The sequence below is a fragment of the Tyto alba genome, unplaced genomic scaffold (assembly GCF_018691265.1).
Source record: "Tyto alba isolate M040663 unplaced genomic scaffold, T.alba_DEE_v4.0 Super-Scaffold_30, whole genome shotgun sequence".
Lineage (NCBI taxonomy): Eukaryota > Metazoa > Chordata > Aves > Strigiformes > Tytonidae > Tyto > Tyto alba.
In genome coordinates this window covers 5,347,071-5,373,574 of record NW_024881305.1, presented here as the reverse complement: position 1 = coordinate 5,373,574, position 26,504 = coordinate 5,347,071, and the positions used below count along the sequence as shown (strand labels likewise).

Sequence of the window (26,504 nt, the reverse complement as noted above, 5' to 3'; positions counted from 1 at the left end):
GTCTCAAAACACTCCTACCCTATCATGAGAAGGAACCAGCAAATGAAATTAATAGTAGCGTATCCTTAATTTTTAAAACTGATATTTTTTTACATTTGAGCTGATTATAAGAATTGTAGTACAGTTACGGATCTCTAGTGAACAATGGGGACTGCTCAAACTACAATAAACAGGAGAGGGTTTCTGCAAAGCTCCTGGCAAGGATTTACATTATCATAAAACAATAATGCCCAGAGCAGGTGGATATATACACTCTCTGACTGGAACTATACCTTGCTCTTCTACAGCATGTAACGTTCAGCTTCTGAAAAACAATTTACCAGAATGACTTTTTTAGCCTTAAGCATCCTATAAACTGAAGTTGGGAGTATGGAAACCAATAAATTCCTGTACCAACTTGTTCATTCTTTGGTAGGCCATGTACAGAGGATGAACTCAGGCCCAGGAGAGCTCCTTGCCCAGCCATCTCACACACTGTGAGCGACGTTCCTGCTCCAAGCAGGATCATCTGCCTAGGCAGGGTTTCAACTCTTTCCGGCGATAAGCTTTAACTGCTCTAACTGGATAGCAACCCGGTGAATCACAGCCTGCACTGCACAGAGTACCAGGAGAAGGCACAAGCAGCCTGAGCCGCTTTTCAATATCTACCTACATCTCCATATATCTGCACTGTAGCTTTCTCAAGGTGTTCCCACCCCTCTCCCAAATGCCACGCTGTATAAAAAGATGACAAGCTTGGGAAAGGAGTGGGATGACAACAAAACAGAACCACCAACCCCCAGCTCCCGCCCAGATTAAACAGCGATCCTCTCACCCACACAAATCCGCTCCAACTGGCGGAGCTGAACTCCAAAACCATCCGCGCTCTCGCCTTCACCCAGGGGTCCCCCATGGCTGCCCTGCGAGGAGCCGTCCTCTCCCGTTAATGCCACGCACGCTCCATGCGAGCAGGAGGCACATCAAAATCAAAGCAAAACAGAATCGAGCCGAAAGGTGCAAGTCGGCCGATTCAAAACCTTCGTGTGTAGCTCAGCTAGCCCTGGCTTTTCAGGACCCCAGCCCAGCACATAAGAAGCAATTACGCAGGACTGGAAGATGCCGAGCATTAAACGGCACACACAGCTCTAGCACAATCTTATCTTTCAGGCTACTCAGCAGCATATGAAAGACAAAGCAGTCCAAAATGAATAAAAACTCCACTTCATACAGAAGACTGGAGCAGTAATTTTAGATCTCGTGCCTTGTCTGTGAGGAGTTTCTTAAATGCCCGTCTCCCGAAAGCTGCCACGCACTCGGGTGCTGAACATCAGAGTACGACGGCGGCAGCACAGGCATCCACCTGCCTCCCTTCACAAACCCCCTGGAAGTTCAGGTTAAAATTACAGTTGAAGTTTGAAGCTAACACTCCATTCAGTTTTAAAAAATTAAACACAACCAACACTTCAAGTAAAAGTTAAAACCATCTAAATAAATAAGTTTTAGAGAATGCTTACATTTTGACATACTCACAGCACATTACTAATTGCCAAGAACTGTTCACATTTCCCCTACCATCATATATAAAGACAGCTATAACATCAAAAGTGGAAGACTTCATAATTTTGTGAAAACAGCCTCAATATTTTTTCTGGTACATGATTACAAATAGGGCTGTGATAAATGAGAGGCAACATCCCAACAACCCTGACTATGGCTGGGAGGTTTAATGACTTAGAAAAGCCTTTATACAGTAACAGCAAGGATTTCACGGAACAAACTGCGCTGCTAGCTGAAAGCTGTTGATCATCACAGCCTTAAAAATATCACTGGTAATCTAAAAACTAGACTTTGAAGTGAAAATGATGAAAGAGGAGGAAATACAGTCTTTCGTTTAAAACCAGAGCCAGCAGGGAGATTCAGGTTCAGGTTCATAATCCTGTCAGAAACTGCATGCCCTGGAAAATGTAAATCTTCCTTTAAAAAACAGGATATTTCTTACTCATTTGGGAAATTTTTGCATCAGGTAATACATATTGACAAGAATCTCTTTATAGTTATAAATATACAAACAACTGTAGGCATTAGTAGCTGAAATTCTTTCTAATACAGATTGATAAAATTGTTTTGAGGTGTAAGATGAGCGCATGAGATTTTGCATTAATGAAGTAAAAGAAGGGGATGCGAGACATGCTTAAAAGCAAAAATTAAGGCTATTCTCAAGTCCTCAGCGAAGTCCTGAGGACACTCATCTTTTATTTTCATACCTACATCATAATATATTTGCATCAGTAACTACTTGGGTCTACCAGCTTTTCTAGGCACAACAGAAGCGTCACTTAAAGGAGCAAGGCAGCCGACGCTTTCTGCCTTTATTACAGTTGTGTAACGCCTTCAGCACAACTGGTAGCTTGAAAATTGTGTAACTTTAAGCACCCTTCAACTAGAATCCCATTGAACACAGCAAGCCTATACATTGGTTTTCCACAGCCATACAAAAAAACCCCACTCATCTGCAATTCACAGACTGAAAACTGATGCAAGGCTTCAGATCTGCAAAGCTTTTAAGCAAATGTTCAATATTATGCAATTAAACATGTTGACAAAGTTGCCAAGGCATTTAATCCATGCAGAATTCAAATTAAATATTTAGGGGTTTGGGGTTTTTTTGTCTAATGAAATAGCCATGAAAGCCTCCTTTACTATTATCAAAACACAGGCCACACTGTTGACTTTTCAGGGAGGATGTTTAAAAACAGAATCCAGATTAAATTACCCTGGGCAGGGATTCAGTGCCCTAATTCCAGCAGCAGAGCGTGGGTAACTCCTCCTGTGTGCACGAGCAAAGTCCTCATCTTCTTAACTAATCTACAGCGCGCATAAAAACCCCGATAAAGGTAACATGTCAAAGTACATCTGGCAATATTACATTTCTAGGTTCTACAACTGTTTATTCAAAGCAAATAAAAGTTTATCAATATATTTCCAATAAGTGAAAACCCAAAACCTACACGCAACCAGCAGGAGCATTACAACTATTTCTGCCTACAGGAAGTTTCACAGCTATTTCAGGATTGTCTGTACTCAGTTAAAGGTTTTCCCCAGATGACATCAAGCCAAAAACAACCTCAGACAAACCTCTGCTTATGCTCTTCCACTTTCTGAATGCTGGATAAAATATTATGGGCAAGTAATAAAACCAAATTTTATCACTGCTTCGCAGGATGTATTTCTATAATCAACAACTTAAACGTCATTTTGACACGTGGACTATTCGCGTAATAAAAAGAAACACACACATACCCCCCAGTTCATATTTTCAGTACTCAGAAAATAGCTCGAGCTGACAAACTCTTTGTAGCCTCCAGTAACGACCATCCCAAGTGCCTGGGAGCTCTGGGAGGCTGAAATCACTTTGGGCCCATTAAGCAACCTGAAATAATATGTTCTCCAAACAACTTTTTAATAGTTATTTGAACAGCTTCCTCATGCAGAGTGACAAAGCCAACACTGCATAGATGGCCAAAAATTTGGTGAACATTTTTAACGTAAGGGGGTTTTTCCTCCTTTAAATGCCCTTTCTATGTCTGGCCTAGGGCAAAACAAGTCTCCCTGAAGCACCAGACTCCCAGGTATTTTTCATCACACTATCCTACTGACCACTCAAGGAGCCTGGATGTGCACTCCCACTTAGAGCAAATCGACAACAGGGAATAAATGCAGTAAGGAATAAAACTAAACACATGCTGGACACATTCTCAATCAAATGACTCCCTACTTCTCATGAAACCAAAGCTAGCACTAAAATATAAAGTTTCTAGATCCTTTTTGGGAGAGAGGGCAGGAGTGGGGATTTCCAGCGGGTATTGCACAAGGCGCTCATGCTCCGAGGAAGAGAAGTTTAACTCCTGCTCCCCCACCAGCCCCGGGATCACCCTTGTCCTCTCCCACCACCCTCCATTTCCCATACTTGGTGTGCTATACGCCACGTTATTGACACCATTATTTAACATTTTAAACACGAAAAAGTTATGAAGGAATTCAATATCAAGTCCAGGGAAAGCTCATGATTAATCCTGGGCTTCCCCATGGAGCATCAGAGCGCGGGAATTAATCAGACTGACCAAAAAGTGTGGGAAATGTACAGAAACACCCTTCAGAAACCACGTTAATTCATTTGCAAGCAATGAGCCGCCTGGGCGTGGAGAGAGGCAGGGAGAGGAGCCAGGTACTCATGGCTCTTCATTTCAAAACAGGAGGAGATTTGAATGAAGAATGTTGTACTGCAGTGTTTCACGCTGCACAAAGGAAGGTGAATTCCTCTGTAAAGGGAGAGGCTGGCACTTGCTTTCAACAGAAATGTCTATTTATTCTAGAATGGAAATCCATCAGGAAGAGATGGCAGAACAGGTCTGTGAGACAAAAGCAGAGTCAAGGCGCCGCTGACCCGGCCGAGCTCTGTCAGCGCCGGCTGCACCGGCTATCGCCCCTCGGTTCGGAAATGCCCCAGCCCCGTGCCAGGCGAGGGCTGTGGGACACCCCTCTGCTCCAGAGCAGCCTCATTCTTGATGCTGTCGTGACGGTGCTGCACAGAAAGCAGTTTGGAAAACCTTATTGAAGCAAGTCAGAAAGGGGAAAAAAAAAAAAAAAAAACAAACCACCAAACAAAAAAGCAAACAAAAAAAACAAACAACAAAAAAAAAACACACAAAGAAAAAACAGCAGCTAAAACATCCTGAAATCACCATGAAGCAGGAGATCATTCTGCATTTCATCGTTCTGCAGTGTGTTAGTACATCTCCTATGCATTACTTAAAACACAAAAAAAAAAAAAAAAAAAAAAAAAACACCAAGAAAACTAGAAAAGTGGATTGTAAAATGAAAAATGATCAGCATTATCTTCAGTTTTAGTTCAGATGCAACAACAAAGTGGGCTGGTTACCTGTGTTTTGCTCAGCCGATGAAGAATCAGCCTTGGTCTATGCCACTTGCTACCTGACACCAGAAGACAAAACAGAAATTTTCTATTCCTAACTTCTGCAGCCCTGCTTTGGTCTTTTATACATTCACCTCCCCGGGTAATGTTAGGCACCTACAGCGCCACTGCCTCTTCCTGCTGTCCAAGTAGGACAACTAATTTCCATTCCAAACACTCCTACTCCTTCAACAAATAATTAAGCCTGTGCTTCACTTTCTCCATTTAGAAGGCTACACAGGATACTTGACATGAGAGCTCTGTGAACATTTAGTAAAACTCAAGCCTAAAGAGCATCTAGCACTTAGAGAAACATTCACTTCCCGCTCCCCCAAACCCTGCACCCCTCCTCAAGCAATGGGTGGCAGAACTTTTTTCAAAAGAGTTCAAAAATATTTGGGTGCCACTGAAATATTCTCTTTCACTCTACTTGTTTTGCCCACAATGGGTCAGTACCCCAATTTTTTTTTTAAAATGTTTAAGAAATAATTTCTGCCATGCATTGTTTCCTATAGCTTTTGCTGTGCTTTCCTGACCTGCCAGAAATAGTTTCTCTCTGCAGCCCCACAGCAGCCCTTCACAACCACTCTTCTTCCTACTGAAGTCTGTTTCCCTACTACAAAACGTAGAGGAGCTGTTTAATAGCCACAGCTCCAGCCCAAGACTTTACATACATCTTCCTTCTAACTGAGCATTAGGATTTTCTCTACCAGTGGTGATTCAAACAGAAGATAAACAACTGCTTCTTTGGCCTTCCAAAACTTTTCCTTGAAGTGTTTAATCTGCATTATGTCAAATATTGTGAAGGGTTTATTTTAATGGTGGAACAGTAATAAACTGAATTGAATTATTCATCAGAAACGTGTAATGCGATCATTTCTAGCATTTGCTTTATGTTCTCACTGCTTTGAATCACTTCAGGAATCTCAATTTAAATTTACTATATGCTATACATCACTAGACTACTACATTCAGATGTATGCACACACAGAAACATCGACAGGAGAGGAAGCAGCATCCATACACACAGAGATGCACTAAATCCTCCATAGTGCAAATTGTTGCATTGGGAACACAGTCCAGGGATGGACCAAATTCCCTAGACCCAAACCCCAGCCACCTTTGGTCCTATTGCAAAAAACTTTGTTGATTTGACATTATAATTTTCCATTTCTCCATCTGTCAAGGGTGCTCCAAAGGTTACATAAAGTTTGGAAGTGCTGAAACATACTGGGATGCAAGAACCCAGATGCAGCAATTGTGCAAAATTACTTCTTCCCTATTTGTAGGACCTGATAGTTACACTCTTACACACAAGTACTTCATGCAAAGTAACATCAAGTGCATTTTTCAAATCAATAAAATTGCTAGAACAGAAGTAGCAATTAAAGAGCTGTATGTTTTAATGCCTTCAATGAAAGGAAAATCCTTTGGTGAACTATGTCACATATTTGGAAATACACACAGAATAATTAATGCTGGTGTCTAATTTAATTTCACCTCAGGATTTCTTCTCCTCTTTGGTAACTAACATGTTAACATACACAAATGATCGAGATGTAAATGAAAAGGAACAAAAAGGGACATGGAAACACTCTGAGCACAGCACAGTAAACTAAATTTCAAAATAAATTCCAGTAGATTGCCAGCTTCCACAGTTATCCTGGGCAGCTAGAGGAAAGACAGATAAATATGGAGTTGGTTTTTTAATTGCATTGACAATTTTCATCCTTGCTTTGTGTTTAAGTTAACATTTTAAAAAGCCAACACCAATCTACCTGGGATATTTCTCAAAGGTACCAAAAAAGGCAAACGGGACGAGGCTTCATTTTAAAATCTGGTAACTACAGAACAGTGAAAGACAACCTTGGGGTAGTACCACTGTTCCAGAGGCATCCTGAAGCTGCCACGGAAACAAACACCTTTCCCTGGTTCCGCCAGTGCGTCCCCCTCCCCGCCCCGCCTCGCGCAGATCAGCCGCCCCTCGCAGCTGCCGCAGTCCAAAACCTGGCATCACACCCGAAGCCCTCCCACCTCCACGCACGCCTCCCAGCTCCCACGGCTGAGGGTCCCCAGCAGATCCGGGGGCTGGATGTGCTCCCGGCTGCCCGTCACCTCGCAGCGGGGACAGACCCACCTGGTCGGTCACGAATAACCCAGCGAGCGCCCGAGCCCGCTGCAGGCCAGCAGCCCGGAGACTTGTACAAGTGAACCATGAAGGATCTCTGCAGCCCTCCTCCTTATGCTCCTGCCTCCCTCCCGCTGGAAAAGGCGCTCAGTCCATCGAGAAGGAAGACGACTGTCCAAAGAAGTCAACAAGGTGAGTCAAATATATTTCAGCAGCCCGGTCTGGTCGTCACTGCCTCCCTGTCAGTCCCGGCGGAGACACTGCCGAGCGTGTTGCTGGGGAGGTTTTGAGAACTATTAATTAACCATAAACATTCCAGGAGAACTGAATAAGCAGCATCATTACAGACATTTCTCAGATGACTACAACAAGATCAAAAAGGTCCAAGTTATTTGCCTGCAGTACCAGTGGACACTGATGACAGAGCTAGTTTCCACCAGAGCAGCCTCTTATTTTCCCCACTGCAATAACGAACACCTGCCATTAAACCAAAACCATTACTTAAAATCAAAGTAAGGCCTCTTTAAACTGGAATGAGAGCTTACGATAAATCCGTCTTAATCATTTACATAAGAAATCAAATTGGAGCATTGTTTTTAATTCATAAATAGCACACCTAAAAAACAGCAGATAGAAGCCTAATTTAAACCCACAAAAACAGTTTATGTAAAAAGAAAAAAAAAAAAAAATCCTGCTCCAGTCTCTCTGTTGCTTTCTCGCTCAGTCTTTGTTCACATTTAGAAGGAGTTTACACCAGGAATACTCAATGAAAGCAAAGGCATCCCAAGCAGGCTTTTCCTATACAATGACAGAAACACTGAAGTCATTCCTTTAGAGTTATAAATATTCAGCTGTGTAAGTAGAAGACTACTGTCTTTAAAGGAACTTACATTTTTACTTTATAGCACCTCTTGTAAAGAGGGGAAATGAGTATTTGACAGAGTCTGCAAAGCTCAAATTACGTGAATCATTTTTCTATCAGTTCTTTGTCAGCTACAGCAACACCCATTAGTCAGTGCAGCTTAGACCAGATCAGGAACAAGGAGATGCTTACTTTTCATGTGTCTGTCAGAAAACTGACTTTGAAACTCAAGTCCTCCTTTTTACACGCACACACATATTTTATCATTTAGAAACCATTTATATGCCTCCAACTTTTACAACAAATTACTCAAAGTTCAATAGAAGCAAACCATACCACGTACACTGTTTGGAAGATGTTTAAGGTTCTACCTAGTTCTTGCACAGTAGGTACCTTCTGCAATAAAAATAAATTAAAATCTTCACCTGAAAATTTGTTTCCTCTCTGCTCCCCCCCAGTCCCCTCTGCAGAAGATCACCTACTTCCCAGAAAAAGCTTCTTCCGAAAAAACACAGATACAACCCACCACACAAATTGCAGCTATTCATTAAGATGACCCTGTAGAAATATGACTAATAGTGAAAAAAAACCAACAATTTTTTAATATGTTTGAATCAGTTGAAGCCAGAGTATGAGACACAAAACTAGGTACTAATTTGAACTTCCAGTAGCAATTAGATAAGAGAATCAATAAAGTATTCCCTGAAAACACATATCCCATACTGCAGACATCAACTACATATTCACTGAAAAGCAGCATGTTGTCCAGTGTCATTCCCTTCCACTCCTGAGAAGTCAAAAGGAACCTTTTAATCAAACAGATGGAAGCGGGGACAGAGGGAAGGAAATAATCCTGCTCTTACAGAGCATTTGAAAGACTGGGCAAAGTCAGAGAAAACACACTTGTTAGATACACCTGAATAAAGCTGCACAGAAGTTAAAACTTTGCAGGATTTGATGTTTCTAGAAAAATTCAGCCCCTAAATAACAGAAATTATCGCTATTAAAAAAAACACATTAGGAAACTGAAGTCTTTCAGCACCTATCAGCATCAGAAAGCTCTTCCCTCTAAGCAGGAACTGGAGCAAAACTGACATTCGCACACATTTCCCAAAGGCAGGAACAAAAAGCCCTCTTGTGCAAAACTGGGAGAGAAACGCGTCTCTTCCAAAGGCCTGCGAGGATGAGGGGGAGCACAGGGAGGCAGGCTCTGCTTCACCATCCTCAACGCACAGAAGCATCAGCAGTCAGGAGCTTTACTCTTGCAGATCACGTCAGGTGGGTTTTAGGTTCTGCTGCCAATACCCACAGAAATGGAAGAGCATAAGTATGTCTGATAAACTGGAGCCTCAGCCCCGAGATCTGCCCCCGAGCCTCAGCTGGCAGCAGCGAGATGGGCACGACCGCGTGTTGCAGCGGGGGTAGGATACCTCATGGAAAGAGGGGGGGGCAAAAAAAAAAAAAAAAAAAAAAAAAAAAATCACCTGGGTATACAGGACTATCTCTCCATGCACATCCTGGCTTCCCCTCACATTTGCAAGCACGGGAACCTTTCCTGACCTAAGTAGTTTCTATGCCTGGCCAAGTGCTTCTGCTTCCAGCCCTCCAATATTTGACCTCACCACTTTAACTTCTGTGGTTTGAAACCCCCTTAAGATCTGCACTGCAACTCTTTTTTTTTTTTTTTTTTTTTTTTTCTTTTTCTCCTTTTTTTTGGATTGGAACCTCAAAAGACAATACTGAGTTTAGAAATGTTTTTATCTTTTCTTGCAGACTGATCTTGGCAGGAAAAGTATCATATTGTGTTCTCTGTACAGCTCAAGCTCTACCCGAGTCCTGATTAGCAAATCATTTCATTTTTCATTTGCTTAATGCAACTCCACAGAAACAATTCAGTCCCTAGAAAACGCCAGGAAAAAAAAAAAAATAAACAAACAACAAAAAAAAAAACCACACACACACGTGAAACTAAAATTAAGATTTATGAAACCCACTCGGACAGGAGGAAACCAAAGCACATGTAACCCATTCACTGTTGTAATTCAGATACCGGGTGTGACTTATTTACCCTTACTATTTGAAGCCCCAGCAATCTGCCAAAAGGAGCCAGAACGAGCACCGCACAGCACCAGCCAAAGCCAACACGGAAGCCAGGAGCAAAGCGTTCAGCTTCGGCTCTTCTGCCAGCCTTGCTACAAGGAGGAGTGTTTATGTTGGTTCATTTACCAGTGACTTAAAACAACACACCCAAATAAACCAACCAACCAACCAGCCCAACACATAAATATTAGAAATATCTGGGAGGCTTCTGAGTGCCAACTGTTTTACGGGCCAGTCATTCCCAGCTTCAGTGTGAATTCAGCCTCAGGTTACTTCAAGACATGTCTCCATCCTCCCTTTGAAAAAACACTTTTGAGTTAGAGAAAGGGAACATCCTTCAGTAGCATGCCAGTTTAACCAGAGATTTAAGCAGCCCAGGAATATCTATGTTTCTCAGCCTCATTAAAATGACGAAGATGGTGGAGCATCTTGTTTGGTTTTGGGGGGTTTTGTTTTGGGTTTTTTTGGAAATATATATACTTAACAAAAGCCTACATCAGGCAAGGCTATGAATAATACTGTCTTAAAAACATGGAGCAAGAAAATAAATGGTGTAGTAAAATCTCCATTGATAAAGTTACATGTGTAACTTTAAATAAAACTTATTTAAATTTTATTTAAATGCTGACAACACCTCAGATAACTTATGAAATCCAGTTATTGACATCTTTGAATTATGAATTATCAATACAAGACTTTTCATTTTCTTTTATTGCTCATTACATGGATAAATCATTAATGCCATGATGCTGTGACTGACATTTGTAAATTCTCATAGTGGTGGACCATTATTATCAAGACATTCCTGCGAAGAGCCAAGACAGATGGATTTGTTATCACCATTTGAAATCCAACACTTTCGCAGGAACATCAGAATAACTTACAGTGGGAAATGAGCAGTGAAAGCTTCAGATGCTCTGGTCCTATTTTCGTTTTCAAGAGACTGAATGGTAATTTCCCATTAACATGAGTGATCTGTTCTTTCACTTCTATAAAGCCATCAGCTATTTGAACAGAATGAGTAACCTTATCAAAGCAAGACACTGTACCTTACAGTCTGACTCACACCGAGACCATCTGGACAAAACATTCAGACAAGAGCTTTCAAAAACCCAACATCTTGAAACAAATTGCCAGACAGGATTATACAAAATGATCTGTCAAACGTGTTAGAGACGGCCAGAAAATCTTTGAAAGTAGACAGAGGGTAGGAAACGTGTATCCTTTTGGGATCCACTTACAACTTACATTTTTACATTTCAGCGTTTTCAGATATAAAAACCAAGAGCAGGTAACACACTGGGGGTTAAAGGGAGCCCGTGGTCCTACGGTGTCTTACGAGACATTAAAAGATCAGGTCACCGTTTGCCAGAAAGGATTGGTCCCCACTCCCTTTAAGCACATCATCATCAGCGGCTGCTTTTCTATGTTCCCAACACCATGTCATGCCACTGTTTCTTCTCACCAAGCAGAAAGAAGAAATACTCAGATGTCAGGTATTCTTACTCATTTCTACCTCAGTTTCCCCCTGACAGCCATCAGCAATGACTCCAGCTACTAAATAAAACCCCCAAATCTTAAAACTTGATTATCCAGGGTAGTTTTTATCCTTTCTCTGCCAAAGCAGATGCACTGATACAGACAAACCACTGAATACAGTTCATTTCACATTTGCCTTTCCCATTAATGAGTCCATATGTCATTTGCCAAAGGACATACAGATAAAGTCAGCTGAACTTTCCACTACTCCCCCTGACATCTTAATTACTGCCTCAATTTGGAGCAAGCCATGACAACTTTGCATTCGTTTCCACATTTCATTTTTATGACACTCCAACATCTGCAGAGGATGTTGTAATTAAAAAGGAATAAAATTATGTTTAAAAAAACCTGGACGTAATCAGCTTATTTGCCTGAAGAAAATGGATAACGTAGCAAGTGCACAAGTACGGATGCTCTTCAGCAAGAGCAGTCAGTCAATAAACTTTAAAGTCCTGAATTACACATACTAATGCAATTCCAAAAAATAAAGCTTGTGAGAAGTAAAGAACAAGACAGAGCATCTAGTTAAGCATTTCATTGTTTTAAGAACTCCGGGCTTTTTTGTTTGATAAATTTCAGCAGTTTATTGGTATGTTACTTTTAAGGGTAAGTCAGGGTTGAGCTTACGGGAAGGCAAAAAGACACCAGGTAGAAGAAAACCAAAAGAAAAAAAGGACAAACGAAGAGTATTTTTGCTATTAAATGTCTAGCATCATTTCAAGAGGAAAAAAGACACAAAGAAATGCAGTGAAGGGGAAGTAGCGATCCTGCAGTATCATTGCAAAGGAAGCATGAGCATAAACGTAAAGCGCTGTGTGTACCAACACAGCAAGAGCCCATTTCCCTGCAGGACAAATGCCCACCCCTTGCCCCGTCTCATATTTACAGAGTACAGCAAGTAAGACTCCTGTCCCTAAGCCTGCATTCTCCCTTGTTCTTCCTCCCCCATCTGCAGATGGACCAGACTAAAAAGAACTGTAAGAAAATCCCCTGCATTTAACAGCACTGCGTTCAGCGCAGCTGCTGATGTTACATTTGGCTGTCCCGTAGCACGGCTGGAAGTTTACTCTGTGTTGGACTGGGAATACCATCACACTAATGAGATAAGCATAAGGCATCAATCGTTGAAGCGTTCCTACTCACAAGTAACCTACGCTGCAAGCCAGAAGTGCAAAACCTCCTCAAGAACAGGATGTCCAGCTTTTAATCTCCTTCTAAAGTACAGCTAAGAAACCATTGCATGGGAAGGAAGTCAAGCCAATCAATCTGAAGACAGCCTGATATTCTGGCTTTCCACCTCGGCCCAACTTGAAAAACTTCATTTTTAGCCACTGTGACACTCAGCAGCACGCCTGTGCAGCCTTGTAGATGATGTACCAAAGGACTGGACTGAAAAGAACAGCTCCACATTTGGAGCTTGCATCAGCAACATACTCAGCAATGCAAATTATCTTCCGCAAATTCAAGGGCCTGCAGAGGAAGAAGTCAATGTGCCTCGTGACAGCAGCTGCTTCCCCTGTAGCCAAGACCGACAGCAGCCGCTGGAAGCAGAAGCATGCAGCAGCTTTCTGATAAATCCCCACACTTGAAAATGAAGTTGTAAGAGAAACTACTTCTCCTCAACGTACTTAGTAGGGAGGATTTTAGATGACCATCCTCCAAGGGGGGAGTTTCAAAGCAAACCCCCATCACGGCAGATCCCTCTAAGCAATGTTATGGTTTAGTCCCATCACTACTCTGCTCAATATTTCCTCCTGCAGTTCAGTTCAAAAAACTATTTCAGAACAACTGAAGGGCTGTTAGTGCAAGACTGCCTGATGGAAACACTCTCCCAATCACCATATACTTCACACTAAATGCTGAATCTTGCTGCAGCATACACAACTGTCTAAATTTTAAATTTAATATTAGTTTGTACTTTCCTTGATTTCACAATATATTCAAAATAGAATGAACAGAAAATTCTTTCCTCAAGAGGTTTCAGTTCCCTTTTTTTGAAAACTGCATCAACAGCTTATGACAAAGCTGTTCCTTCTCTGACACGTTTAGATCTCTAAAAGCGGACATTTGCAATTATTCTTTGGGGCTCAACTTAGTATTTTTGAAAGTCAAAGATCAGTTATCATTAACCATACAAAACTGCAGACCAAAACAGAAGAAAACCAGATACAATGCTGATGGAAAACCAGACTAAGATTTCACTCTGTAAACAAATCAGGTAAGGAGCTATTAAAATTACATTCAGTGCTGTGGGACAGTTGGGATTGTTTCTTAGGTGTCAGATACATCATATCAGCAGACCCAAAATGTCCAGAGGGCTTGCACTAGAAGTTCAATTCTACAGCATTGTACACAAAAAGTGCCTTTATCGAACCGTGAAACTGGCAAATCAGTCTTTTAGGACTTCCTCCTAATGCCACAGAGTGATGCTCAATTTGCGTAGCTGCTGCTTTTTTCCTCTAAAGCTTGTGAAAGTAAAGAGAAAAAGGCACCAGGAAACCAGACTTGAAAAAGGCACTTCATACAGCATATTGTGAAAAATACCATGCAGTTGTCTATCTACGGCTTCAAATAAGATTTTATTTTGTAATATAAATATTTAAGCACTCTCTCTTTCCCTGATCCATGCAGTTGTCAGAAACAGCATGCCCTTGGAATTGAGGCTCTCTCTCTTACACGGACACATCTGTGGATGGATGCATCTGTGGAGACGCATAACTTGAGTAACCTGTGCAAGAGATTACGAACGAACAGCCTACTTTCTTGCAGAGAAGTTTCACGTGCTCAGACAAAAAAAAAAAAGCCTGCTCCTTAAAAATTAAGGCTTTGTTACTCCTAAACAGAGTGATAAACTGAGTCAGCAGAATGTCAAAAAATCCTGTTTATTTCTGACATCAGCCAAGGTCCAGATGAACTCCACTTGGCTACACCAGCTTCCACCTGAGCCCCAGGAGCTTTCACCTTCTGAGGAACACACACACAGATCACCTTTCTTTTGCATGCATGAACCTCCTTTTGAAAACAGAAACATTAATGAAAAGGTATCAAGAAAGTCATATTTTGAACTTACAGATGACTCGTCTTTGCAAAACCTGCCACCTTCCAAGCACTCACTGGGGAAAATGCATAGAGCCTGTTATATCATCGTAAACCTTATCCCATGCAAGCAGAATTGCTAAGTCTGCTTTAAAAGCAATCACTCAGCAGCCATTTTCCTTCATAACCTCCACTGTCCCCTGCAAAGAAAAATAGCAAGAGGTCTCCAGTGAGGAGCGTTAAGAGGAGGAGATCATGAAAGACCTCTGGCTCTACGAATTAAAAACATCGCTCGCACACAATGGCCCAAACGCGATGCAGCGTCTACGGCTTTTCATTCCGGCTATTGTCATCTAATAATAGTCCTGCAGAGCCCCACAGCCCAGTGCTGGCCGTATTGTGCTCTCACTATCCACCTCCCTGTCGGAGAGCTATTTAAAGTATAAAACAAGCACGTTTCTCTTTGAATGTCAGCTCTGTATGAGAAGTCAGAGCTAATGCAGTCTTCTGAGATTGGCGGATGTTAAAAACTCTACCCACTAACTAAGCAGTGCAGAGTGGATCTCGTGTTTAAAAAGAGTAATAGAGGGAATAACTTGTTATGAGAAACACACCAGTGCAGGTCTGGAAGTCGCACATGACACCACACGTAACTGTAAGCCAGCACCTTCCCAACAGGAGCCGGCTGCTGTCGGACCGGCACCCCGGCCACCGCCACGTTCAACCTGGGTGAGGCTTTAAAGAGTACCCAGGATGGACAGAGGGACAGAGAAAGACAGAAGAGAGACTGCGCAGTGAACTGTCCTCATACGGTCAATATACCCCAACCACAACCATTGCCTCCCAGTCTACCTGCAGTAAGGCAGCAATTCAGTAATCTTCTTTTGAATTACCCACAACGGTTTGTGAAAGTACTAAAATCCCACTACGCTCTCTGATCCAGCATCGTTCCCATACCAATAAAGATGACAGGTACTAAGTAGATCAGGCAACAACCACATGGCAAGTCAGTCACAGAAGTTGAAATTCTGATTTCAGGCCATGGGCTGCGCCTCTGCTTTCCAAGAACAAGACAACACTAGCTAACCCTCATCGCTTGTAAGGAACTCAAAATGTATCAAAACCAGGAGGCACAGACTGGGAATGAATGCCATTGCCTAGGGATACTGCACACATCTCGGCACGACTTTGTAATTATTTATGAAATGACATACAAAACAAAGCAATGTACTCAGGTTATTTCTATAAACATTATTTTTTTTCAACTCGTAATTGACACAGAAATATCAGCCCTTAAAACAACATGTTACTTAAGCCCCAGGAGCCCCATCACAACCTCAGCGCTTGTAAGACATCTGCAAAAACCCAAAGCAGAATTTCTTCTTCTATCTGCAGCCACGCAGAGCCAAAACCTACTCCCAGCTTCAATCTGGGTCCAGAGGAGCAGAAAAGTGATTCATCCTCCCACTCTCCATCCAGGCTCCTACTTCTCCGCCAAAGCTGCCAGGAGGAGCCGGAGCCTACCACCTTTGGCAGCGTGGTGCAATCCATCATCGAGACAGGAGTCACTCCCAACTCTTCCGACAGTGTGAACATTTGGTGACATTTCAATTGCTACAAACGGAATGAATTTGAATCGGGACCTAAAAAAGATGAAGGTTGAGTCATCCACACTGACTTCTCACTCATTAAACTAGATTTTACTTATTCCCAATTTGCAGCTTGCTACACATGAACAGTATATTAAAGAAGATATAATTAAGGAACCCTTTAACAAGCAAAGAAAAAAGCAAGCCCCCAAAAGCGAGCTCACTGATACCCAGCTCTCTTCCATTGACTGTGTTCACTGGACTTCTTTCTCACTTGATCTAGAACAACCTTGTCAATGGGAAAAAACTGAAACTAGCCTCTATCCAAATCAAAATGACAGCAATTAAGCCATTAACAAGTTGCTCAGCTTGATAAAAATGAGTTCAAGTCCTGAGTCTGTAGTATTCAGTGGCACTTTTAAGCCTTCCTAGGGAGGAACAACAGCTTGCTGTTAAAACTGTCCCAAGGCCCGAGTGGATGGTTACAGAACTGATATACAAAGAAGCTGCATCTAGCTGAGCAAAAGAACTAAAATTAAACCCCAGAAAAACCCCCACACCAGAAAATTAATAGTAGGTGTATAAAAATATAAACTTAGGCAATAAAAGAAACAGTCTGCACTATTAGTTTATTTAGACTAACCACATTATTAACCAATTTGCCATCGGTAATAATAGACATACCCACTGTCACCACTATGTAGAGAACATCCATTCTGTACAACACGTTAGTATGAACAGTCTAACCTCAAACCAAGCTAAGGCACGTAGAAAATTAAATCACCAAGGAGCCAGGCACTAGCTAAAATTTTAAATTCACTCTAATTACCAACAAGGTAAAGCAGATTTTTCTTCACTCCTGATGCACTCTTCCTCGAACACACCCAACTGCTTTGTATCTTTTTCCTCATCTATTCTAGTCCCAATTCACAAGGAAAAAAATAAAGTGTATTAACACCTTCATCCAGATTAACAGGATTGGGAGCATTGAAAAAGCTTCCTAAAAATGCAGCTTTTGACAAGAGTGGCCCCTGCAGCAGCCTCCCTGACCCTTCTCTTGCTGGACAAAATAAACAGGTCAGAAAGCAAGAGGCAATTCCCAGCACCGTGCCTTAAAACCAAGCTGGTCTCTGCAGAGCAGGGGCTCCTCTGTTTGCTCTGGCACAAGCCCCCTCAACCACAAAAACAAAAAAAATATCCCCTAGGACTGAGCAAGTCCACTCCAAGGAACCAAAGCACTTTATACACAAGGAAAGGACGGGGAATCGGCCTCCAAATAGTCTGCAGTGACACGCGTTTTCTGCTTGCTCTGCCACCAAGAAAAATATTTAATGTTCACAAACTTTCTCTGATTTAAATGGAAAATCTTCACAAAGCTCTGAAGTTCAACTCCAGTGAGAACAGTGAAGGTTTGCTTCAACACGAAGTATTTCTCACAGACGTAGGAAAGTGTCAGCAAAACCCTGGTACAACAGGCAGTGAAATGAGCATCTCTTTCAATGTTCTTAACTGGTCTCTTTTCTTGGCAGCTAAAGGATTTAAAAATTTTAAAATATAAATTTGACGTCCAAGACTGGCAATCTAGTATCTCTGCCAGCACTAAAGTTCACATAAGCCTTTAACTCCTAAAAATAAATCTTAAAGAAAACATTCATTCAAGACTCAATCCCAGCGGAGCAAAAAGAACTTTGGAAGAATCATAAAAAACTGGCACTTAAAAATAGCAAACCTGTTTATTTGTGTTAGGAAATTTCAGGGGAGTGTTTATTTCCTACTTATGACCCAAAGCATTTCCCAGTGGCAGAAGTCAGGGAGGAAGAAAAGAGAAGGGAGAAAGGAGTCGAAAGAGGGTATACCTATGCACACATTTCAGCTACCTGACAATCCAATTCAAGGCTGCACAATCTTTGATTCATTCATGGAATTGTTTCTGACTGTTCTTCACAGTAAACTCCACTGAGTTTGTAAGCTGAGCAGTGAGCTGCATTCCCCCACTCCCTGTTTCCACTCCGACCAACGAGCGCCTCTTGACTGGACAGCCGGCTCATTCAAAACAATGCCAGGATTTGTCACACCTCCAAAAAAACAAACAAGAACAAAAACCAAAAAAAAAAAAAAAAAAAAAAAAAAGCAAACCCACTATGCAATTATCTCCTCTGCCCAAGTAACTTTTCTTAAAAAGAAAAGGCACATCCTTTCCAGCTAGTCAGGCTGCATTGCCAGACCATAAAAAAAAAAAAAAATTTGGTGTTTTCTCAACACATTTCAAGATCTCGTAACTAAATCCCATAAATCTCACTGGAGACCTTGATTTAGGTCATTTTGAGTGATTCGTTACACTTTAATCTTTTTACCTACTTTCAGCCTACTTGGAACACAATGCCATTCAACTGTGCAAGATCTGCTGAAGACCTAATTCAGCAACCCAGGGAACAGAGACTCCTCAGAACAACACAGGAGGGTGCCTCCCCTCACCCAAGACGAAAAACAGCACCTACAACACTCCAAAACCATCAGACCAGTTAAAAGGCTGATTTAGACTGGATGTTCTTTCAATGACCATAAACCATGTAAAGCTATTTGAAAGGAAAATGGATAGAATTTTAAAGAGAAAATAAAGTAAATTGTTATTATACTCATGTTATAAATACACACACAGTTATACCCAGAAATAATTTGTTTTATTTAGCTTTAAAGTAGCTGAGGAATAATGGCTATAGTGCTTAAAATATGCTACAGGAAATTTCAGAAAATTCTACAGAAGACAACCCTCCTTTTGGGCTGCTTGCTTTTTTTTTTAAATATCAAAGATGCAACAGTCCCAATCACAAGTATTATGTACAATGTATAAACATCCTCACTCTCACTGATAGGCAAGGGGTCAGTGCAAGAGTAAATCCTAAGTAGCCTTAAGATGTTAAGTGAAAGAGGACTTTAGAAGGTTATGTAGTAATAAAATGTGAACTGTAAAAGATTTATAATACAGCTGAATAGCTCTTTAGCATATTGAAAAGAACAGGCATTTTGTTTGGTCTACTTAAAAACAAACCCAGCTCTCCCAAGTAAATAAACACTTCATACATTGAAAGATTAAAAAATACAAGAGCTTTCCACACATCTGATAAAAACCACTCTATATAAAAGAAATAAGAACACCTGTGCTCTAAAGTTAATGGTCAACAGATTTTAATATTATTGCCATAAGCTAAAAGCATGTGTAGTAAAGCTTCAGGGGGGTATCTTTGTTTTGTTAACAAAATAAGCCCTAAGAGAGGTACGCAACTAGAAGGAAAAAAAAAAAAAAAGAGGCAGGGGAAGAGAAAAGGAACCTGTTTGCCTTGTACATCGAGGAGCCCTTAGTGCAGAGAGTTGAGTTTATTCTTACTATCACTGTCAAAGATTCAAAGTAGTTCTGTAAGCACAGCATAACCTTTTCAAGACAGACAGACCAAGCAAGGCTGGCCAAACGCTGCTTGCTTTCAAAAAAAAAAAAAAAAAAAAATCAACTTACTCTTTCTTATAGATACATGCAGTTGTCATCTTCTGCATGCACCTTTCCATGTAAGATCTCAAAGCAACCTCCTTCTTGAAAGGAGAAGCATTGAACTTTTAGAACTGATAAATGTGTTTAAATAGTCAACATATAAATAACTTCTTAGAGCATGGACTACAGCAAACCCTTCATAAGATCCAGAACCCTTAAACTAAAGGTAACAGCAAATTAGCAGCACTTTCATCCCAACCATAGCAGCTGGCCATGCTGCTCTGGGCTTGGTAGAGGGTGGGGCATGAATGAAAACTATTTGCATGAAACCTAATCATAAAACCACTGAAACGATGCGAGTGAGCTGGAAAAGGCAACAGAGTGCGGAGAAAATTATAGCTGCTCTTTCAGCTTGCAGCAAGTATTTATTATGGAACTTCACAAGTTACAGATGCTGCTTTCTGGAGAAACCTCCAGCAGCAGAACAACAACATACATACTCGTCCACTCCATACGTGTTAGTCTGGCCATCACAAGCTCCTTCCCCCAATACTGACGGAGCCTTCTCTCCTCCAAGACTGTAGTACTGCAATACTCCTACCATGGGTGCTGCTTAAGCTCAAGCTAGGAATTAATCAGTAACAGTCAAGCAAATTTATAAATCACAGCGAGAATGACCAACCGTTAGAGTACGTTAACCAGAAAATAACTTGAAGTTTCAGAACAAAATAAAATAAAAGCCCTAAACCATCAAAACAAAACAGAATACTTGCTGGCAACATTTGCTGGCAACAGCTGTCCCTGCTTTCAAGACATAAAAGACAACTATAGGGATTTTCCAGAGAGGCCAGTGCCAGAATTTGTTCCCTTGTTTTAAATCTGAAACGAACCTACTACCTGAACCTCTTGGGGCATTTTAGGTTTGATTTGGGTTTTTCTGGGTGGGTTGGGTTTTTTTGTTCGTGGGTTTGTTTTTCTTTTTTTTTTTTTTTTTTGGGGGGGGGGGGGGGTTGGTTTTTTTTTTTTTTTTTTTGGGGGGGGGGGGGTGGGGAGCATTTTTAGCCAAGATTTCTGCAGTGCCAGAGTTAAAGGCAGAAATTAATGGATGCAAGGAGCCCTTCACGTCTCTCTCCTGTCAAGTTCATCCTGATAGAGATGGGGGAAATAATTTGATTTAAAACCTAAGTAAAGATTAATACCTTAAGTAAGAGAACACATATGAATGGATTTGGCATTAGACAACTGAGCTAAATAAAAGGATTTCTCTTATGCTTTTGGGTAAAGTATTTTATCATTACAGGCATAAATTAATCATGTAATGGAAGGTAACAACAGCATATGGATTGATAAAAGGTCAAACCAACCTCAGATAAAATACAGGCAATCTGGACATAACAGCATGTGGAGGGAGAAAATGCAAGTTAGCAATCTGTAACAAGACTTCCCACCACACAGGAAATAAAAATCAACTCTCAAGGGGTCCAAGAGCCAACTCCAAGGGGTGTTTAGCTCAAGTTCTGAGTTTATCCAGTTATCTTGGTCAGCAGTGCTGACATCTTTGGTAATGGAAGTTCCCTGCTAAGAAACCTTACACACTTGCTTAGCATAGACAAAACTTTGACTTGCAAACAGTTGTACTAGAGTAACCAGAAACTAATAATGTCACAGTTTTGATTAACCCAACAGAGATTAGTGTATTTAAGCCTCTCCTAGCATGTGTGTGGGTGCTGTCCGTCCTCCATTTTTCCATTTTTTTCATTTCTACAGCACAACTCATGGAAGTTCACAAGAGCCAAAAAAAGAAAAGAGAAAAAAAGAAACAGAACAAGAAGTATCCAGAGTTTTTAGACATGCAGCTCCAGGGGGAAAGCTCAAGAGCACAATTTCATTCATAGCAAGTTAAGTTTCCATCCAAACATCATTACTGTATCCTGTGACCTTTGTAGTGTTGCATTTGTTCCTCCCTCTATACAGAGCATAAGCCCTTTCCCCCTCCCTTTTCCAGCTGCACACTTTTAAGTCGTTTACTGGCAAAGTCTTTTGTTCATATTTCAGCATCTTTCTGCAGCACTGGAGTCCGCCCCGTTGAGCTGGGACACAGACGGGTACAAGCAGCTCAATCTGCAGCAGAAACATTGGTGGCTTACTAATAATTTTTTTTTAAAGGGTAAATAGGATGAGACAGGCTTCCTTCAACAGATGGAGAGAACACAGAAAAGTTAGGAAGAGTTACTTTCATTAAAGAGACCAAAGCAAAACCAGGCTCCTTTCCAAAACCACTTCACAGAGATATTCATTTATTAAATTTCTGAATAACTGGTTATCGAACGCAGAGGAAAAACCTCCACGGGCCTGATCAGAGCTCTGTATCTCCACAGTCCATAAAACACTTGGTATGCTATGGTTTGTCATTACTGTTCATTAATATATCCACTGCACATATTAACAAAAATGGAGACAATTTTTTTATCCATAGTAACCACAGTTGATTTTTACGTGTTTTCTGTGCTAAACTTTCAAAGCACCTCACGTTCACTAGACAGGACTCTTCAAAACACACCTGTAATAGACTCACTTTATGGTCAACAGAACTGAATTTACATCCACTGATGAAAAAAATAAAAAAAAAAAAAATCAAAAAATAAATCAAAGATCCCTGCTAGTGGATTTGCCAAATGCTCAGCTCAGGAAAGCAACCCTTCCCAAGGGCAGGTGTGTCAGCATCTTAGCAAACTTCCCTCTGCTTTGCCTTTGTGCTGCGCGCCCAAATTCTGCTCCGCAGGCAGCCGATACGGCTGTGGGTTTCCGAGAAGGTGGAAGAACATGAGTTTTCTAGAAAGCTTCATTTCTGTTCACTGATCAGAACTGCCTGGATGGTTACTCACAGTGCCATCAACAGCCTGAGGAGAAGTTAACTCGTCATAGTTGTGATTTCCAAGCAAAACACTTCAGACAACCCTTCCCAGATGAACTGAGATGGAGGAAGGAGAATCGAGTATGCCAGTGAGCACACCACAGCTACCATCTGTCTGTGGTTGCCACAGTACTGCCCAAGCTGAGTAACTACATCTGGTAGCTGAGTGGAAGTTTCTTGGACCCATAATCCTGTCCCTGTGTAAAATTTCTTCATATTTTAATAACAAACAGTGCTAATGGAAACATGTGAATAACTCTTTTTTTTTTTCTCCCTAAAAGCAAAAACATCACATAAAATATGTTTTGGATACCAGATACTCTTAGCAGTAGGATAGCAAGAGCACTGCTCCAGTGTTTAACCTGCATAAAGAAGGGATTTTGTGGAATTTTACGTAACACCTAACTTCACAAATAAAGTGCTAACAAGTACAAGCACCCTCAAACACACAACAGTAATTTATGCCACTATATTTAAAACTCATCCATCTTAAATATTCCTCAAATTAAGGCATAATTATACGTGACTTGCCATGGCCTAGAAACTTCCTTGAAATTGTCCATCAATTTGGTTTCTTCCTGCCCTGCATGGATCACTCCCTCTCTGCTTAGAAGGGGAACAAGGGGATCAATTAATGCCTAAATATAATGGTTGATACAGGGAAATGACAATCTCTACCTCATTAAATTAAGATCGCTAAACCAACAAAGAGCAATTACTGTGAAGGACCTCACACCGCTAACCGGGTTTCCCCTTGATTTCTCACCACTAAGCCGCCATCAGCAGCAGACAGTGTTGTATTTTATTACTGCAATATCAAACACACTGTGAACAAAAGAGATTAAAACATCAGCATTTTCCACATTATCTATCTGCAGCACCATCCTCGCTATTTCTAGAAGTGGTGGAATAAGACGGATGGGAAATTGGTAAGGTGAGAAATGAGAAACAGAATGGCACTCCCTCCATCATTACCAAGTCTGAAGCTGCAAATTCTGGGGTAGAGGGGAACCTGTTACAGCAATAGCTTAAAGCCCTGTACTCTCCTTTACTGTAGGGATCAGTGATGATGTGACCAGCAGCCAAACAAATGCAGCTTTTCAGCCTTCCCTCATGCCATGGGCATGCCATGAAGAGGCTAAAACCCAAAGAAAATAGAAAATTATCTTTCTAAACAATCCCATTTGTATAATAAGCACTAGTTTGTGCTGCTAATTATCCTCTCCCTTTTCAGGTAGCAAATAAAAGCTACAGCAAGAAAAACACATTCATTACCCTGTACAGTTTGCCTTATGAAAATGACACAGAACTGTTTTGGTTGACTGAGGCTTAGGATCTTTGGTTACAAAACAATCAATCCACTTGTTCAAAGCAAGCAGTTCAGCAATTCTGGCAGCTACAGGTCTGTCGGGAACAAACCCCCCTTCCTCGCAGGACCATCAGAGCATGCCTCTGCGATGGGACTGGACTCCTGTCCAAAGAAAGAATCAGGGACTAATTCCCAGGCAACAACTGTCGTTATTTTAAGTAGATTCAATTTGCAAGCACTCAACATATATAAATTGCATAGTTCCATGGCTTACCCTCTGCATGAAAACTGTTGTCCAATGACAACGGTACAAAAACAAACCAAAAATCCTTCCCTACTTAAAAAGAAGGGAAGCCAAAAGGCTCTTCCTGGAAAGCCCCACGATAAAAAAAGAAAACAACTTCAAAATTAGTAGGACTGACCAAATCACCTCGCCACAGCACTTCACGACTGTAGATGAAAATCCACTCTTGGTTTAGAGTTAATCTGTTTATTTGGCTCCTTCTCAAGTGTCAAAAAGCCAGGAGCTGCTTATGTGCCACAGGATAAGGCAGCTCCCCTGGCCTGATTCACCCAATTTCACAGAAATAAATGCGAAGCAAAAGTTGTTTCTGCAGCATGCTGAAAACACTTAAGACCTAAGAATTTTTGCACCACATCTAGCAACATCTGGAGAAAAAGCACTCATTGCAGGAGAGGAAGGAACCCCATGAATGTTTTGAGAATTTGCTGCTTGCAGTTTATGCCAAGGATTTACTGCACTATTCTGTGCAGCATACAAAGGGCGCACACTAGATTAAACCGCATGGCTGTGCCAGGCGTATCAGCTGAGATTTACACCCAGGCACAGCTCACATTAACATTTCTACTTGCTTCTGTTTCTGCTGCCTTGCTCAGAGAGCAACAAGCGCTGGGCTCGTTTCTCCCGACACGCGTGTCCTCGCGACGCTGCCTGCCCCTGCCTTACCTAGGCTCACCGCAGGCTGCGTGCTGCCACCCTGACACCGTGCCCACGCTGCTCCAGGGTGCAAGCAGCACTCCCAAATAACTCCAGCTCTTGTAAACACATGATCCTTCTACATTCAGAATTGCAAAGGAAGTGATTTGATTTTTTTTTTTTTTTTTTAATTCCCAGCCCCTTTATACTTTTTTTCCAAGCAATGATTAACTCTCACTGTATCAACTCAATGAAATGACTGGGTCAGAAGCTTTAGAGTTTAACAACAGTAAGCAGTTACTTTGATGGCAAAAAGAAATAAAATTTTAAATGGTTCAAATCCATTTGCAGCATCTACTTGGAAAAAATAGCAGCCGAGCTTCCTTGGCGCAGTTAGTCTATATCCACATGTGTTTTCTGACTTGAAACATTCACATCAAGAGTTTCACTGACCACTACATAGAGATTTCACAAAAAGAAGGTCCTCTTTTGTCCTTTGTAATATTGCCATTTTGGAAGAAGAGGAGAAAGTACAAATGAAGAATGGTCTCCAAGGATGGAATTACTGTGAAGTCAAGACCCTTTCTCCCATTTCCTCCCATACTTTTTTATCCCTCAGCAAATCACACCGTAACACTGCATTTGCTTCCATCGCCTACAAAATGTTGGCAATATTCAGAGAGCAGGACTCCCATGATGTTGTAGAAATTCTCAAAAAGAAAGCATGAAATCTGCAAAAGTCATACAAAATTGAACTAAATAAAGTCCTAAGTAATGAATATCAACTGTGCGTGGCATAGCAAAAGCTATTCAAAAGAACATGTGTTTAAACATACTTTCCATCTCAACAAAGGTTTAGATTTTTCACTCTTCATAAAGACAGCTGAAAAAGTTGACCAGGCAAATAGCTTCTTCCAAATAAATTCCCCAAATGGGCAACAATTAATAAGCATTAAAAACAAACAAACAAACAAACAAAAAGTCAAGTCTTTTAAGTAACACCAAAAGGAAAAAATACTAATGTGCACCCTTACCAGGAAAGGAAATCATGTAAAGCTAAAGAAAAATGTTGTGGGGCTCCCTTAGTTGGGAGTTAGGGAAAACTGGCTATCACTAGCAAACTTTTTATAGAAACCCTACTGGAGTTACACTGGCAATTCCTTCTGCTTTCGGAAGAAATTGCAACACTTAAGTGGACTGAGTCTTTTGGTCATCTTTGGTCTCTAGCCTTGCAATACTTGATTAATCTGCAAGAGAGGGATTCTGGAAACACAGAGGAGAGAAGGAAGACTTTCTTTCACCTCTTCCCATCCTCCTTAATAATCCCTTAGTAGGAATTGTACATAGGACAAAAAGAAATACAAAGTATTGCTGTAACACCAAACCAGTCTCCCAACAGCCCCTTCCCCCTTTCTGGCAGCAGGCTGCTTCGTTGGCCCAATCCAGCTCCAAAACTCAAGGGATTAGCACTATCAAGAAGTGCAGAAAAACAGATGATTCTACAGCAATTCCATAGCCAGAGTTTGGAGCAAGTCATTGTTGCAAACAAATGGAATCACTTACACGCACAGAGTAATGATTAACTGTAAAAACCCCTTAAAAGGTAGTTTTACATTTTAAATGTAAATGGTAATCCAATACACACAAACTCA

The 26,504-nt window shown here is 41.2% G+C and overlaps 1 protein-coding gene across 5 annotated transcripts in view; it reads right to left on the bottom strand.

Moving 5' to 3' along the window:
• The window catches only part of SRGAP2 (SLIT-ROBO Rho GTPase activating protein 2), a 114,616-nt gene that overhangs the window by 81,360 nt on the left and 6,752 nt on the right, over positions 1 to 26,504 (bottom strand). For 2 of the 5 annotated variants that reach the window (XM_033009397.2, XM_033009398.2), the window contains exon 1: positions 7,089 to 7,343. The exons of 2 other annotated variants lie outside the window; for them this stretch is intronic. In XM_033009397.2, coding sequence (XP_032865288.1) covers positions 7,089 to 7,167 — 79 coding nt within the window. In that variant the 5' untranslated portion in view covers positions 7,168 to 7,343. Of the gene's footprint in view, positions 1 to 7,088; positions 7,345 to 26,504 lie in introns of those variants that run through there. One more of the 5 variants, XM_033009402.2, reaches the window with a different exon arrangement.